The sequence below is a fragment of the Atta colombica genome, unplaced genomic scaffold, assembly GCF_001594045.1.
Source record: "Atta colombica isolate Treedump-2 unplaced genomic scaffold, Acol1.0 scaffold44, whole genome shotgun sequence".
Lineage (NCBI taxonomy): Eukaryota > Metazoa > Arthropoda > Insecta > Hymenoptera > Formicidae > Atta > Atta colombica.
The window spans coordinates 11226-23930 of NW_017259533.1; the positions used below are offsets into that span (position 1 = coordinate 11226).

The following is a 12705-nucleotide window of genomic DNA, read 5'->3' on the forward strand; positions in this document are numbered from 1 at the left end:
TTTATAATATAGATATATGCACAATTTTTTGAAGAGATACATCTATGACGATGACATATGTAATATGATGATATTAATATCTTTGTAGTGGACGAAAAGATATGGCTAATGAAGTGAGCAGCTATTATGGGCCTGTAATTGAAAATTTCAACTGTGACAAGAGCGTCTATATGGCAGTTGAAGTAACCGCTGGGAATAGATTGTTTCATCACATTGTGGAGACCGACAAGTTTGGCACAAAAATTTTAAAAGAAATGAACAATCAACGGTTGCCAGGAGAAGTAACTTTTATGCCACTGAATAGACTTCACGTAAAGGATATTGATTATCCACAGACTTCTGATGCTATACCCATGATATCCAAGTTGAATTATGATCCCAAATTTGATAAAGCGTTAAGGTAAAAGGATATAAAATAAAAATTATTAAATAAGAATTTTTTTCTTTTCTTGTTTTATTTCTTTGTAATATATAAAAGTTTTTTTATATATTATTATCGTACATTATTATATTATATTTTTGTTAAATATAGATATATATTTGGAAAGACTTTGATCTGTCGTAATTTGGAAGCAGCAACGACTTTGGCGCGGGATTCTGGCTTAGATTGCGTTACATTAGAAGGAGACCAAGTTTCATCCAAAGGCTCTTTAACTGGTGGATATTTCAATACACTCAGATCACGGCTTGAGATACAAAAAACTAGATCGGAATTAATGTCACAAATTTCTACTCTTGAAACTCAATTAACGACGCTTAAAGAAGAAATCAGAAAGGCGGATCAAAATATTAGTTCTTACGTTAGCGAAATGCAGAGAACTGAAACTAAAAATAGTAAAGCTAAGTATGTAATTAGATATTTTTAATCTAGAATTATAATTAATATTAATTTCAAAAATTATACAGGGTGTCCCAAAATAATCACTAAATATTTCGTGGGCAGGTAGAGCGAACTAAACTGAGTTGAAGTCTTTTATCATTTTGGAATTTTCACAATAATTAACAAGATATTAATTGGTAAAAATTGTCGAAAATTAATCTTCAATAATTTTCAAATACTATCAATTTTACAGAAAAATTGCAAGAGACAAAAATGGTTTATTTTTTTCTCATAGAGCTTTGAAAATTTTTTCAGAATTTTTAATCAACTTTTTAGTATTGCATTTTCTTTTTTTTATCAACATGAGAAAATACGGTATTAAAAAATTCTGAAAAAATTTTGAAAAAATTCTTAGTTTTATGAGAAAAAAAATAATTTTTGCCTCTTACAATTTTTCTGTAAAGTTAAGTATTTAAGTAAAAAATTATTGAAGACTAATTTTTGGCAATTTTTAATAATTAATATCTCGTTAACTTTGTGAAAATTGTAAAATGATAAAGAACTTTTTGACTTAGTTTACTTTAATCCGCTCTATCCATGAAATATTTGGCGATTATTTGGGGCATCCTGTATATATATATTAGAGTGAGCCGAAAAAAAATTTTTTGAAAATCGATCAATACTCCCCCCTCCTTTCCCAAAAGTTAACTATGGACAATATGATTTGGGTAAAATTTCATCAAAATCAATTAGTATCTTCAGGTTGCTCTTCAACTTTGAAATTAGTATTTATGCATTTCTTGGATACATGTGTCAAAAAAAATATTAAAATTTCAATTCTATTTGAAACTTGTTTTTTTTTTGGTCGCTGAATATGAATTCGAGGTCAGAAGTACACATTTCAAAATAGCGGATCCAACATGACGACATACGACAGGGTGAGTAAAAAGTGTCGGAGCGACACTCAAAAACTAAGCATTTTCGAAAGAAATGTTTCCTAAAAGTTATAGAGTTTTAAATGATCTATTCACTGATCTGGTCAGTCTGACCTTGAGTAACATCGTCAAGATCAGGTCAAAGTCACATAGATAGTATGAAAATTGTATTGAAATTTAAATATTTTTTCGAATTTTAACACATGTATCCAAGAAATACATAAATACTAATTTAAAAGTCAAAGGACAACCTGAAGATATTAATCGGATGAAATTGTACCCAAATCATAAATCCATAGCTAACTTTTAAAGGGTATTACTAATCGATTTTCAAAAAAATTGTTTTCCACCTTAATACATACTAGAGGTGTCTAGAAATATCAAACTTCGGGAGCGTATAAAAGATCGATAAACTAAAAAAAAATGTCCTGTAGAGATATGTTCGTTTTTGTTTCGTTTTAGAAAAAATCGCAAAAAATGATCCCATTAGAAAAAAAATTTTTCACCTGAAAATGGAATTATTGCAGTACAAGAACAAAGCAATTACGTTTAGTCTTTTTTGCGATTTTCTCCAAAACGAAGTAAAAACGAGCATATCTCTATAGAACTTTTTTCTTAGTTTATCAAATCACTATATGCTCCTGAAGTTTTGACATATAAATTTCTAGACATCCTCTGTATGCGCATGTGCGCGCGTCGTTTAAATATTTATATTTAATTATTAGAAACAAGTGTAGAAATTTTTTTGTTATTGATTTTAATTATGAGGATTAATTAGCAGTTCATTATTAATTTGACAGAGATATATACGACAAAATGAAAGCAGAAATACGTCTTATGAAGGAAGAATTAAGTGCTATAGAAAGATATCGAACACCAAAAGAAAAAAGTCTTGCACAATGTACTTCAAGTTTGGAAGCTATGCGTGCGACTAAAGACGGCCTGGAGAGTGAATTACATCAAGAACTTATGGCACAGTTATCCGTTGCAGATCAGCATCAGGTGAGCGTACAAATTTTTAAATTGAATTGCAGTTGAATTAAGAATATGATATTTTTTTTCCTTTTTTCTATCTTAAATTAAAGATTGAAACTCTATTTTATCGATTTTGGTAGGTCGATACTTTAAATGACGATATCAGACGTTTAACAAAGGAGAACAAAGAAGCATTCGCGAAACGAATGCAATTAGAAGCAGAAAAAAATAAATTAGAGAACTTATTAACGAACAACTTAGTGAGAAGGAAGGATGAGCTAGTTCAAGCTTTACAAGAGATATCGGTCGAAGATCGGCAGCGTCAGCTTGATTCATCAAAGATCCAGTTAGCGGATATTGAAAAGAGATTAGTGAAAGTAAACGAGGATTTCAAAGCACAAAATGAAAAAGTAACCAATGCCATGAAGAAAGTAAGTGTTTAAGAATACAGTGACCATTTTTATTGTTTAAATTAATATAATCTTTAATCCCCATTTTATCGCATGTTTAGCAAAAATCGGAGTCTGCGGAAGTTGAGAAATGGAAATTAAAAGAAAAAGAAGCGCAAGAGAAGATTGAAGCGGATGCGAAAGACTTGGAAAAATTAGCAAGCAAGTTAAATATCTTGCAACAGAAAATAGTTGAGTGTACACAAAAAATTACTGAACTTGGCGCATTGCCTAGTCACGAAGCTTATTCTAAGTTTAGTACAATGTCCACGAAACAGCTTTTTAAGGAAATGGAAAAGGCAAATAACCATTTAAAAAAATATAGGTGTGTAAAAATATAGGTGTGTTAAATATAATAAATTGGCAAAAATTATTTATATATATATATATATATATATATATATATATATATACGAAATAAAAGAATGATTCCAAATGGAATCGTCGGTCCACAAAGAGTTAATTACTTAAAACTATTTTGAAATATACTATAGAATGAATCGAGTGAATCAATACTAGTGAATCGAAAATTTATTATATAATGTATACACACGGAAAAAAACAGAAATATATATATATATATAGTGTATATATAGTGTATCTAAACTTTTAAAGTAGTGAAGGATTAATGTTTTAAAAATCTGTCATGATAATATATTTTAAATTTCATGTGACAATATTTTTTTCTTTTTTTAAGGTGAGCAAGTATTTTAGTGAGGTATTCAAAAAACTTGTACCTTCAGGCCATGCACAATTGGTTATGAAGACTGCGGACGGCGATGAAGGGGATGATGGAACAGCGGAACCATCAGATTCTGATAGATTTATAGGCGTAGGTAAGGAGAAATAGATTTTTACACTTATCTGAGATATATTGTGTATTATATATAATAAGAACGATATAATATATAATAAGAAAGAAAAGAATTTAGGAAAAACGATTTATTTGAAAATTTTCTTAATTTTTTTCTTCGAGTTAACTATATTTCATATTTATGTAGTACTTTATTTATGGATTTTAAAAACTTATATATTTATTATTTCTATACTTACTTATATATTTATTATTTCTAGGTATAAAGGTGTCATTCACAGGACATAGAGGCGAAATGCGAGAGATGAATCAATTATCTGGTGGACAAAAATCACTCGTAGCATTGGCCCTGATATTCGCGATACAAAAATGCGATCCTGCACCGTTTTACTTGTTCGACGAAATCGATCAGGCACTAGATGCACAACACAGAAAAGCAGTAGCAGATATGATCCACGAGCTTAGTTCTGACGCTCAGTTCATTACCACGACATTTAGGTGACGTATGCAATCAGCAGCTTACAAGATTTTGAGATTGATTCAAAATAACATGATTGCTATGTTAATAGCACAATATAAAAAATAAAGATGTGTTTATTTCGCAGACCGGAATTACTGCATCATGCAAACAAATTCTATGGAGTGAAGTTCAGGAATAAGGTTTCGCATGTCGAATGCGTGACGCGGGAAGAAGCGGCTGATTTCGTCGAGGACGATACAACACACGGTTAAAAATAAAATTAAAATATTCATAATTTACAATTAGTTTTTTGCAAAGTTTTTTTGCGTGATTTCAAGAGATAACACATGTACAAATGGATCAACTTTGTTATGATTTCCGTTGAAATTTTCTTCATATTGACAGGTTTTTTTGAGATACTTTATGAAATCACATAAAGAGAAAATATTAATTTTTTAAGTGTATATTTGGATTCTTTGCATAGATCATTGTAATAATAGTCATATTACACACGACGAATATTAATAGAAAATGCAAGAGTTTTGGTAATTTAATATTTTATTTGTAACAGATTATATGTTATGAAAACATTGCAAAATATAATTGAAATTTGGTATATATATATGAACTGTTTTTTATATTATAAACTTTGTAAAATAAAATGACTATGATAAACACGGTAATATCAGTTTATGAAATTTCAGAACAATTGTTCCATTATAATTAGTTTTTTAAGTGGAACATAAAAAAGGTGTTAATAAGATATTAATAAATAATTTCCAAAAAGAGAATTCGGTTTAAAAAGATATTTATTCGAAGCATTCCTCTTATTGGTTGTCGGCCTTAACCTGACTTCGCATTCATTATATTATGACTAATTTTAATACTAAAAGCACTAATTAAACGGTAAAAGAGATGTTAGTGTGTGTATCATATACAGAAATAATTTTATGAAATTTTTAGTTTAAAGGATTAATACATTCTAATTTTAGATTATTTTTATCTAAAGCATATAATAACACTATCAACTTCCAAAATGATATTCACCGTTTAGCCATCGGAGTAATTTTTGTTAAATGTAAATATTAGAGTTCACAGCTTCACAATTACACTTCATTTTTGCACAAAGAACCTCACTATATGTATATATGTGTATTGGTATACACATGATCACCTTAACAAGTCTTGCAATGCAAAGTCATCGATGACACTAAAGGCCACTGCATGAAAGAATCATGTGTACAATGTAACTTTTATTCCAAATGGCTTTTTGAACACAGATTTTAAGAGCAATATGACGATAAGTATCTCATATGGCTAATATATCTGCGATACGAATGCGAATTTCCTTAATATTAAAGGAACTTGCGATAGCAATGTTATTCTTCTTTTATTACAAGTATATTGTATGTGGTTCCTTACATCTTCAATGAATAGCAATGAGACCAGATTCCAGAAGTTTTTGTAATTTTGCAGCTATATCAGGATTCTTCAAATGGCTGTGCAAAAGAAAGGATTTATTAAAATTTCCATCAACAGAGAAATGGATACAAATGGTACATCAAAAAAAATGTTAATACTCTTTTGAGTACTCTTAATTTTTTCAGTATTCAATATATAATGTAATAATAGAAAATAAAGTACAGGGTTGCCACAGAAAATGAATTTAAAAATTCTCTAATTTTTTCCAGTTTTTCAGATGAAAATGGAAAATTTTCTAATATGTAAATTTTAACACATTTAGAATCAAGGATTATAAGAAAACTGGTCTATATTATTAAAAACAACGCAAAAAACATAAATAAATTTTGGGTGCAAATTCAAAAAATACTATAAACTAAAGATAACAATATTGAAATTCCCGCCATAAATTATAAAATAACTAAGAATAAACGGGCAACTGGGAATTGGCAAAATGATCGGTGCGTAATTCGCTTTGAAAAAGCTTAATCTTACATAATAAAAAGAACTTATACATGTTTTGGCTAGTCTTCTAGCCTTCTGCAGCAATAATATGATAATAGGTGATCCATACATTGGTAAACGAAACCTACGATGTTACAAATATTGAATTAATTGGGTTGTGATCATTGTGTGGTAACCTTTACTCCATTACGAGAATTGTTCTCACCAGTTACAAGGTTGGATGATAGTAATGACTAAAATTTTAAAAAATTAATAACTGTGTAAAGCTAGGTTAGAATTATAATCAATGTAAACAAGACAATGAAGTAAATTTTGTTTACATTGATTATAATTCTCACTTATAGCTTTACATAGTTATTAATTTTTATTAATTGAACACGAGCGTGGCGTAACTGGCAGCGTACGAGACTATGCCAGAGATCCCAGGTTCGATCCCAGGCAGAAAAAAATTTTGTCACGTTCGTAACTCTTCTCGACAGGCAATAGCAAACCATCGAGAGTATCCTTGCCATGTGCACTTCTATAAATAAAATTGTTGTTCGGAATCGATTGGTTCCTTTATAATTACAATCAGCGTGTATACTAAGGCATATGGTAGAAGTCACCACATCCATTCGGAAGATTATGGACAGAGGAGGATATTTCGTCTATTAATGGACCTAATATTGCTGAAGAAGACTAGCCGAAACATGTATAAGTTTCTTTTTATTAATGTAAGATAAAGCTTCTTCAAAACGAATTACCAATCACTGTGCTAATTCCCAGTTTGCCCGTTTGTTCTTAGTTATTAAATATAAATTGTAATTATTTTATTAAAATCGTCTAAAGTGCGCGAGTTTTGAACGTATTTGATTGTCAAATATAATATTAAAAAAAAAATTATAACAATTATTTGGAATAGGAGCAGTTTAAGAAAATTGTGAACAAATTTAAAAACTCCAGACTTTTTTTATATTTTCCCCTGATTTTTCCCAGTTTTCCAAGTCTGTAGCAATCCTGTAGCTGTTGGATGACAATGATCAATTTATAGGCTTGAACTTCTTATATAATTCATTTTTTCTCTTTTTCTCTCCAACATGGAAAGAAAAGGAAGAAAGATGAACTGTGCAAGAACTTTAGTTAAAAAGAATAGACCTTATATTCAACGAGTTTCAAAACTCCTGAAGTTTGATTCCTATTACTCTATATATTGTTGTCAGATTATGGGCTTTCTACAACAAGCGATTATCTAAGTTTTAAGTCTTAAAAACCATAAAAAATTAAATAAAACAATTATAACATTATAGTTGATTATTTTTCTCACATTTGATATTGATCAATTTCTTACGGCTCAAGACTTAATTAGGTAATGGTTTATTATAGAAAGTCCATAAAAGATTGATTTGAAGAAAATTTGAACAAAAGATAACTGTTAGCACGCATTTTGAGAACAATAAATTAATACATAACATCTTTCTTAAAACAGCAAAAATATTTTATCGAGATCCTCTTTAAAATGAGCAATGGAACGAACATTTGCTTATGAAATTACGCGGTTTACAAAATATTTTCTTGTCTTGATATATGCGAACATTCAGCGAGAACAACCTAATCACTTCTGTAGGATATTAACATATAGAATGTTAACATATTACTTACTCTTGTAAAGCTCTTGGATCGCTCTGCATTTGTTCCAAGATCAATCTCATAGCTGGATCTCGCAATATACTCTGGATCTCTGGATCGGCCATCGCTCTCTTTCTCACTTCTTCCGGATTCGAACTTGCGGATACGGCGCAAGAGCGATAACCCTCTAACGCCTCGCTATTCTGTGGATCCAATTCCAGAGCCTTCTGATATGCTGACAAGGCTTTTCCCTGCTGCTGCATAGCTTGCAAAATTTTTCCTTTCCTAATCCAGCCTTTGATGAATTTTGGATCCAGTTCGACAACTTTCTCGCAATCCTTCAAACCGAGATCAAATGCCGCCAGTTTAGTATAACAAGCTGCTCTGTTACTGTAATACTTGGGATCGTCCGGATTTCTTCGGATCGCCTCGGAATAATGTTTAATAGCAGCAGGATAATCTCCATCTTTATATTTTTGATTTCCAAGTTCCTTTTCCTCTTCTGCTTTAATCGGGTCAATATAAGCCTTCCTTTCTTCCTCTTTAATTATTTTGTCTATATCCGAGAGTAAGGTTTTAATCTCCGGCGTTCTGTGCTCAGACATAGACTTTTCGTAATACACCTTAGCTTGCTTCCAATTCTCCATTTTCTTATAAGCATGACCAATTCTCGTAAATGCTTTTGCTATTAATTTGAAATCCGCTCTATTTTCTCTACCGATCTCAATGGCTTTCTCACATTGAGCAATACATTTCTGATAATTCTTCTGTTCGAAGTACACTGCTGCTATATTCAACAAATAGATGATTTCTGTCGAATCCAATTCCACAGCTTTGTTATAATGCTCTAAAGCCTCCTCGAAGCTCTTTTTCTTGTAAGCCTCATTACCAAATTTCTTCTCTTCCAAGGCTTTTCTCTTTTCAGGTGGAAGATTGTCCTCCTCCTTCTTCTGAGACTTTGGTTCTGGTTTGGATTTCGGTGGTTCCGATGGATTCATTGGCTCAGTTTCCATCGATTCCTCCATGTCAGCGCTCATTCCTAACAGCACGCTAAGAGTGGTGAGCACTCTGGTGTCCTGGAGATTAATACTGAGACTCTGTGGATTGGTTCGCAATTCTTGCAGTAACTTCATATATTCAGGATCAGACAAATATCCCTTTGTTCTGGGATCACTAGCCAACTTGAGAAAGATGTCTGGTGAATTGAATGGATTAGTTACAGCAGCTGTTTTCTGGGCCCTCACCTCGGCCAGACTGCTTCTAAGCTGTGGATTGTTTGGATCCAATTGTAGGCCCTTCTCATAAGTTCTGATGGACTCATCATATCTGCCCAAGTAAGCAAGAGCGCTGCCCTTACGCGAATAACCCTTTCCCCAATCCGGTTTCAAACTGACAGTCTTTTCGGCATCCTCCAGCGCTTGCTGATACTTTTCAGACTTTGCATATGCCGCTGAGCGATTACTGTAGAGAACATGATTATTGTTGTCCAAGATGATAGCATCTGTGTAGCATCTAATGGCTTCATCATAATTTCCAGTTTGTAAAGCAGCATTTCCTTTCTCTTTCAACAAAGCTACCTGCAAAATGATACAAGAATGTAAATACTTGGTTGTACATAGCATATGTGTATTTAAGATTGTTTCAAGTGCAGTCTTAATCCTAGCTACACTGAGGTCAAAGAAACCCCAATATAATTTGCTAAATTGAGATTTTTTTTCATGTTGCTAAATTTTTCTTTTTTTTTTTAATCTATATACCTTGAAGCTTCTTAATTCTATCGACTTTTAAACACAGATTTATTCCTTAATTAATTCAATTGAAAAAAATTAATTGAAATACATCCATTTTTACAAAAATTATAAATATAGATTATAACAAATATAGATAGGGTCTTAGGGATATATATCAAGAAAAATAATATAGTTAGGATTAAGATGTCAAATCATAGAGCTGTATTAAACATCTTAAGACATCTTGAAATAAGAACGGATTATGGATATCAGCCTATCTATTTTTCTAACTAGTAGTATCCAAAGAGTATATCCTAATACTTAAAATGAAATAAATATGTATTTGAAATTTGCGAAAGCAAGAAAGTTCTGATGAAGTAATAAAAAAATAAACCTATAGTGAATACGGTATTTTTTGGATTAATAAGTTAAATAGATTAATTTTGGTAATCAATCTTTGCTATTCTTAATTTAGCGTGTCCTTGTTCCGTTTTTCTACGATCGACTGGATAAAAAAAAAATAAGTGATCGTATAATCGGAAGAAATTTGCCATGAGGGCGGGGAGGACAATCGTCGATCTCGCGGAACGTGACGAAGCGTCTCTGAGGAAAATGCGAGCTTCGCCTTCGCTATCGCGCGCATAAATCCTCGTGTGGACGAGCTCATAACATTCTTGCAACGCTTACCTGATCACTCATCATGCGCGCTTAAAATATTGAATCTCTGTCTAGTTCCTGACGACCGTTCGTTTGACTCAAGCAATAAACACGTTCAATCTCAATGATGACTCGTATGAATTCTTGTAAATCTTCTCGTGTGCCACCGAACGTGTGTGCTCGTGTGCCGGCGAAGATTTAGAAAGCTCCAGAAACAGACAAGCAGCGACCTCACACTACTATTTGCATATTCTACATTAAGGTCGCAAACCATAAGAAATTAACCAATGATAATCGATTATTTCTTTCATATTTAACTGTAATTGGTTAATTTCTTATGGCTTATGACTTGCGACCCTATTGTAGAATAGACATTAATGAGCGTGTGATGATACGTAATTATATATATATATATATGTATACGCTATATGTACATTACTGCGTGTTCACAAAATCATGCTGCACTATTTCAGTAAAACGAGATCGTTGTTTGTACTTTTGGCACTTGGAATCTTCGCTTTCTTTTTTTTCAAGGCCAAATATCATAGAGCTTATACTACTAGAGGGGGATTCGAATAGTCTATCCAAGCAATGAGTGGAAAGTGTGAGCAAGACTGAGAGACAGAAAGCAGTCGATTCCATATCTTCAAACAAGATGAAAATTACAAAAGAACAAATTTACTAGATGTTGACCAATGAGATTATTAGTATTTCAGTAAATTCGCTCACTTTTGTAATTTTCACCTCATTTCAAGATACAGAATCGACCTCAAGATGTATTTCTACTCTGTAACTTTTCTTCTTTCTGCGCATGTGCCAAAAGAGGATAGAAGAGGACAAAAATACATCTTTTATCTCTTAACTTGCTCATAGCTCAACGTCCGTATTTTCCCTTCAGTAGAATAAGCTCTATATCAAATATCTCGTTTTAAGTGCAAAAATATTTGGATTTTCATGTAACACCAATAGATTTATGGATTGATTTAAAAAAAGTGTTAATGTAACATTTATATAGATTTATGAAATAATTTATATAATAATTTATATAATAATTTATATAATAATTAGGAAAATATTTTTGCATTTATAGTAATAATAAATGAAAATTATTATATAAATTATTATAATTTTATTTTGATAATAGCATTGTTTTGTCTTTCGGGAAACTGCTCAGAATCGCTCCGAACGAATCCAGCATACTTGAAATACTTTGTTCGTTTGTCTCTCAGGAATTGCTTGATCGATATTCATCGTTATGTCATACGACGGATTATGTGTGACTCCTGCATTTCAAGTACGCTGGATTCATTCGGAGTGATCCCTATGCATTTAAAGATTGAGATTAAAAATTATTGAGATTAAAGATTAAAAATTGAAATTTCACCAATGAGGATAAAGAAATTTTGGCTCCTTTTCTAATTGGTCAAACTTCAATCTTTCAATCTTCAATCTCATGCATTCTTCAATGCGTAGTCTGATTGCAGCCTTAGGGAATTTTGTATGCCCTAACCGTCATTGTAGACCTGTCTACAATAAGCAATAAAATACATCGGGAATAAACTGATTTTTCGATATAATAAAAAGCCATCACATGAGGCATTACCTGCGTAAGCGTAAAGTGGGAAGCAGACTCTTGCATAACGCATAAAGTCGATTCTAAATTAGTTGCAAGCCGATTGTAAGTTTGTTGCGACAGCCAATCTTGCATTTTGAAATCAACGCTTCATATTGGCTGCGATGCTGTTAGTGTCAGTATTGCAGCCAATACGGTGGCAAGATTTAGCTAGAAATTCAGCAGAAAAACAAGCATCGTGTACCGCAGGCTTAAGAGTGATTCTCACAAGACTTTTCGATTTTAAATTTCATTCGATCATCCGCTCATACGTATCCGATAAAAAGGTCGGTTCCCCATGAAGCGTACTTTTCAGTACAACTTCAGTACCGCAGGTTCATTTTTTGCGCGTTTTGCATGAAACGAAAGAATTTGACCAAAAAAAACGTCGTTCTGCCCTTTGATATATTAGTCCGAAATATTAAACGTTAAAATTGATGATTAATCTCTATTGAGATTAGGAAATAATAGAGGTAATAGAGGTCATAGAGGCAAAATGAAGTCTATAATTCCTTGGTTTAAAAAATCAATCGAAACAGATAGACTACGAAAGAAAATATGTTGATTCTAACATATCACTTTATATGACTTTATATGACTTTCTAATAAATGATCAAAAAATTATCATTTCTATAATATTATATATGTTTTTTTCATGTTTTTTGAAAAATCTTCTATAGTTTTATATACAGTTTGATATAAATTTCATTCGATCCTAGCAA

General features: G+C 31.6%; 2 protein-coding genes across 2 annotated transcripts in view; one reads left to right on the forward strand and one right to left on the reverse strand.

Annotated features, from left to right (window-relative positions):
- The window catches only part of LOC108691234 (structural maintenance of chromosomes protein 3), an 8017-nt gene extending 2778 nt beyond the window's left edge, over nucleotides 1–5239 (forward strand). The window contains 8 exon segments of the mRNA XM_018198909.1: nucleotides 83–400; nucleotides 533–844; nucleotides 2556–2757; nucleotides 2871–3161; nucleotides 3242–3504; nucleotides 3639–4015; nucleotides 4254–4491; nucleotides 4599–5239. Of these exon segments, the coding sequence (XP_018054398.1) occupies nucleotides 83–400; nucleotides 533–844; nucleotides 2556–2757; nucleotides 2871–3161; nucleotides 3242–3504; nucleotides 3639–4015; nucleotides 4254–4491; nucleotides 4599–4725 (2128 nt within the window). The 3' untranslated portion in view covers nucleotides 4726–5239.
- Nucleotides 5240–5250: 11 nt separating this feature from the next.
- LOC108691246 (stress-induced-phosphoprotein 1) lies at nucleotides 5251–10640 on the reverse strand. The gene is made up of 3 exons (XM_018198917.1): nucleotides 10402–10640; nucleotides 8018–9561; nucleotides 5251–5952 (listed from the first exon to the last, which is right to left on the reverse strand). Exons 1-3 carry the CDS (start codon nucleotides 10414–10416, stop codon nucleotides 5880–5882), a joined length of 1632 nt encoding a protein of 543 aa, XP_018054406.1. The 5' UTR covers nucleotides 10417–10640; the 3' UTR covers nucleotides 5251–5879.
- Nucleotides 10641–12705: the final 2065 nt, after the last annotated feature.

Excerpts from the sequence above, each read along its gene's own strand:
- LOC108691246 (XM_018198917.1), bottom strand. Across the intron at positions 5,953-8,017 it reads GATCCAAGAGCTTTACAAGA|CCATTTGAAGAATCCTGATA; the intron begins GTAAGTAATATG and ends TCTTTTGCACAG.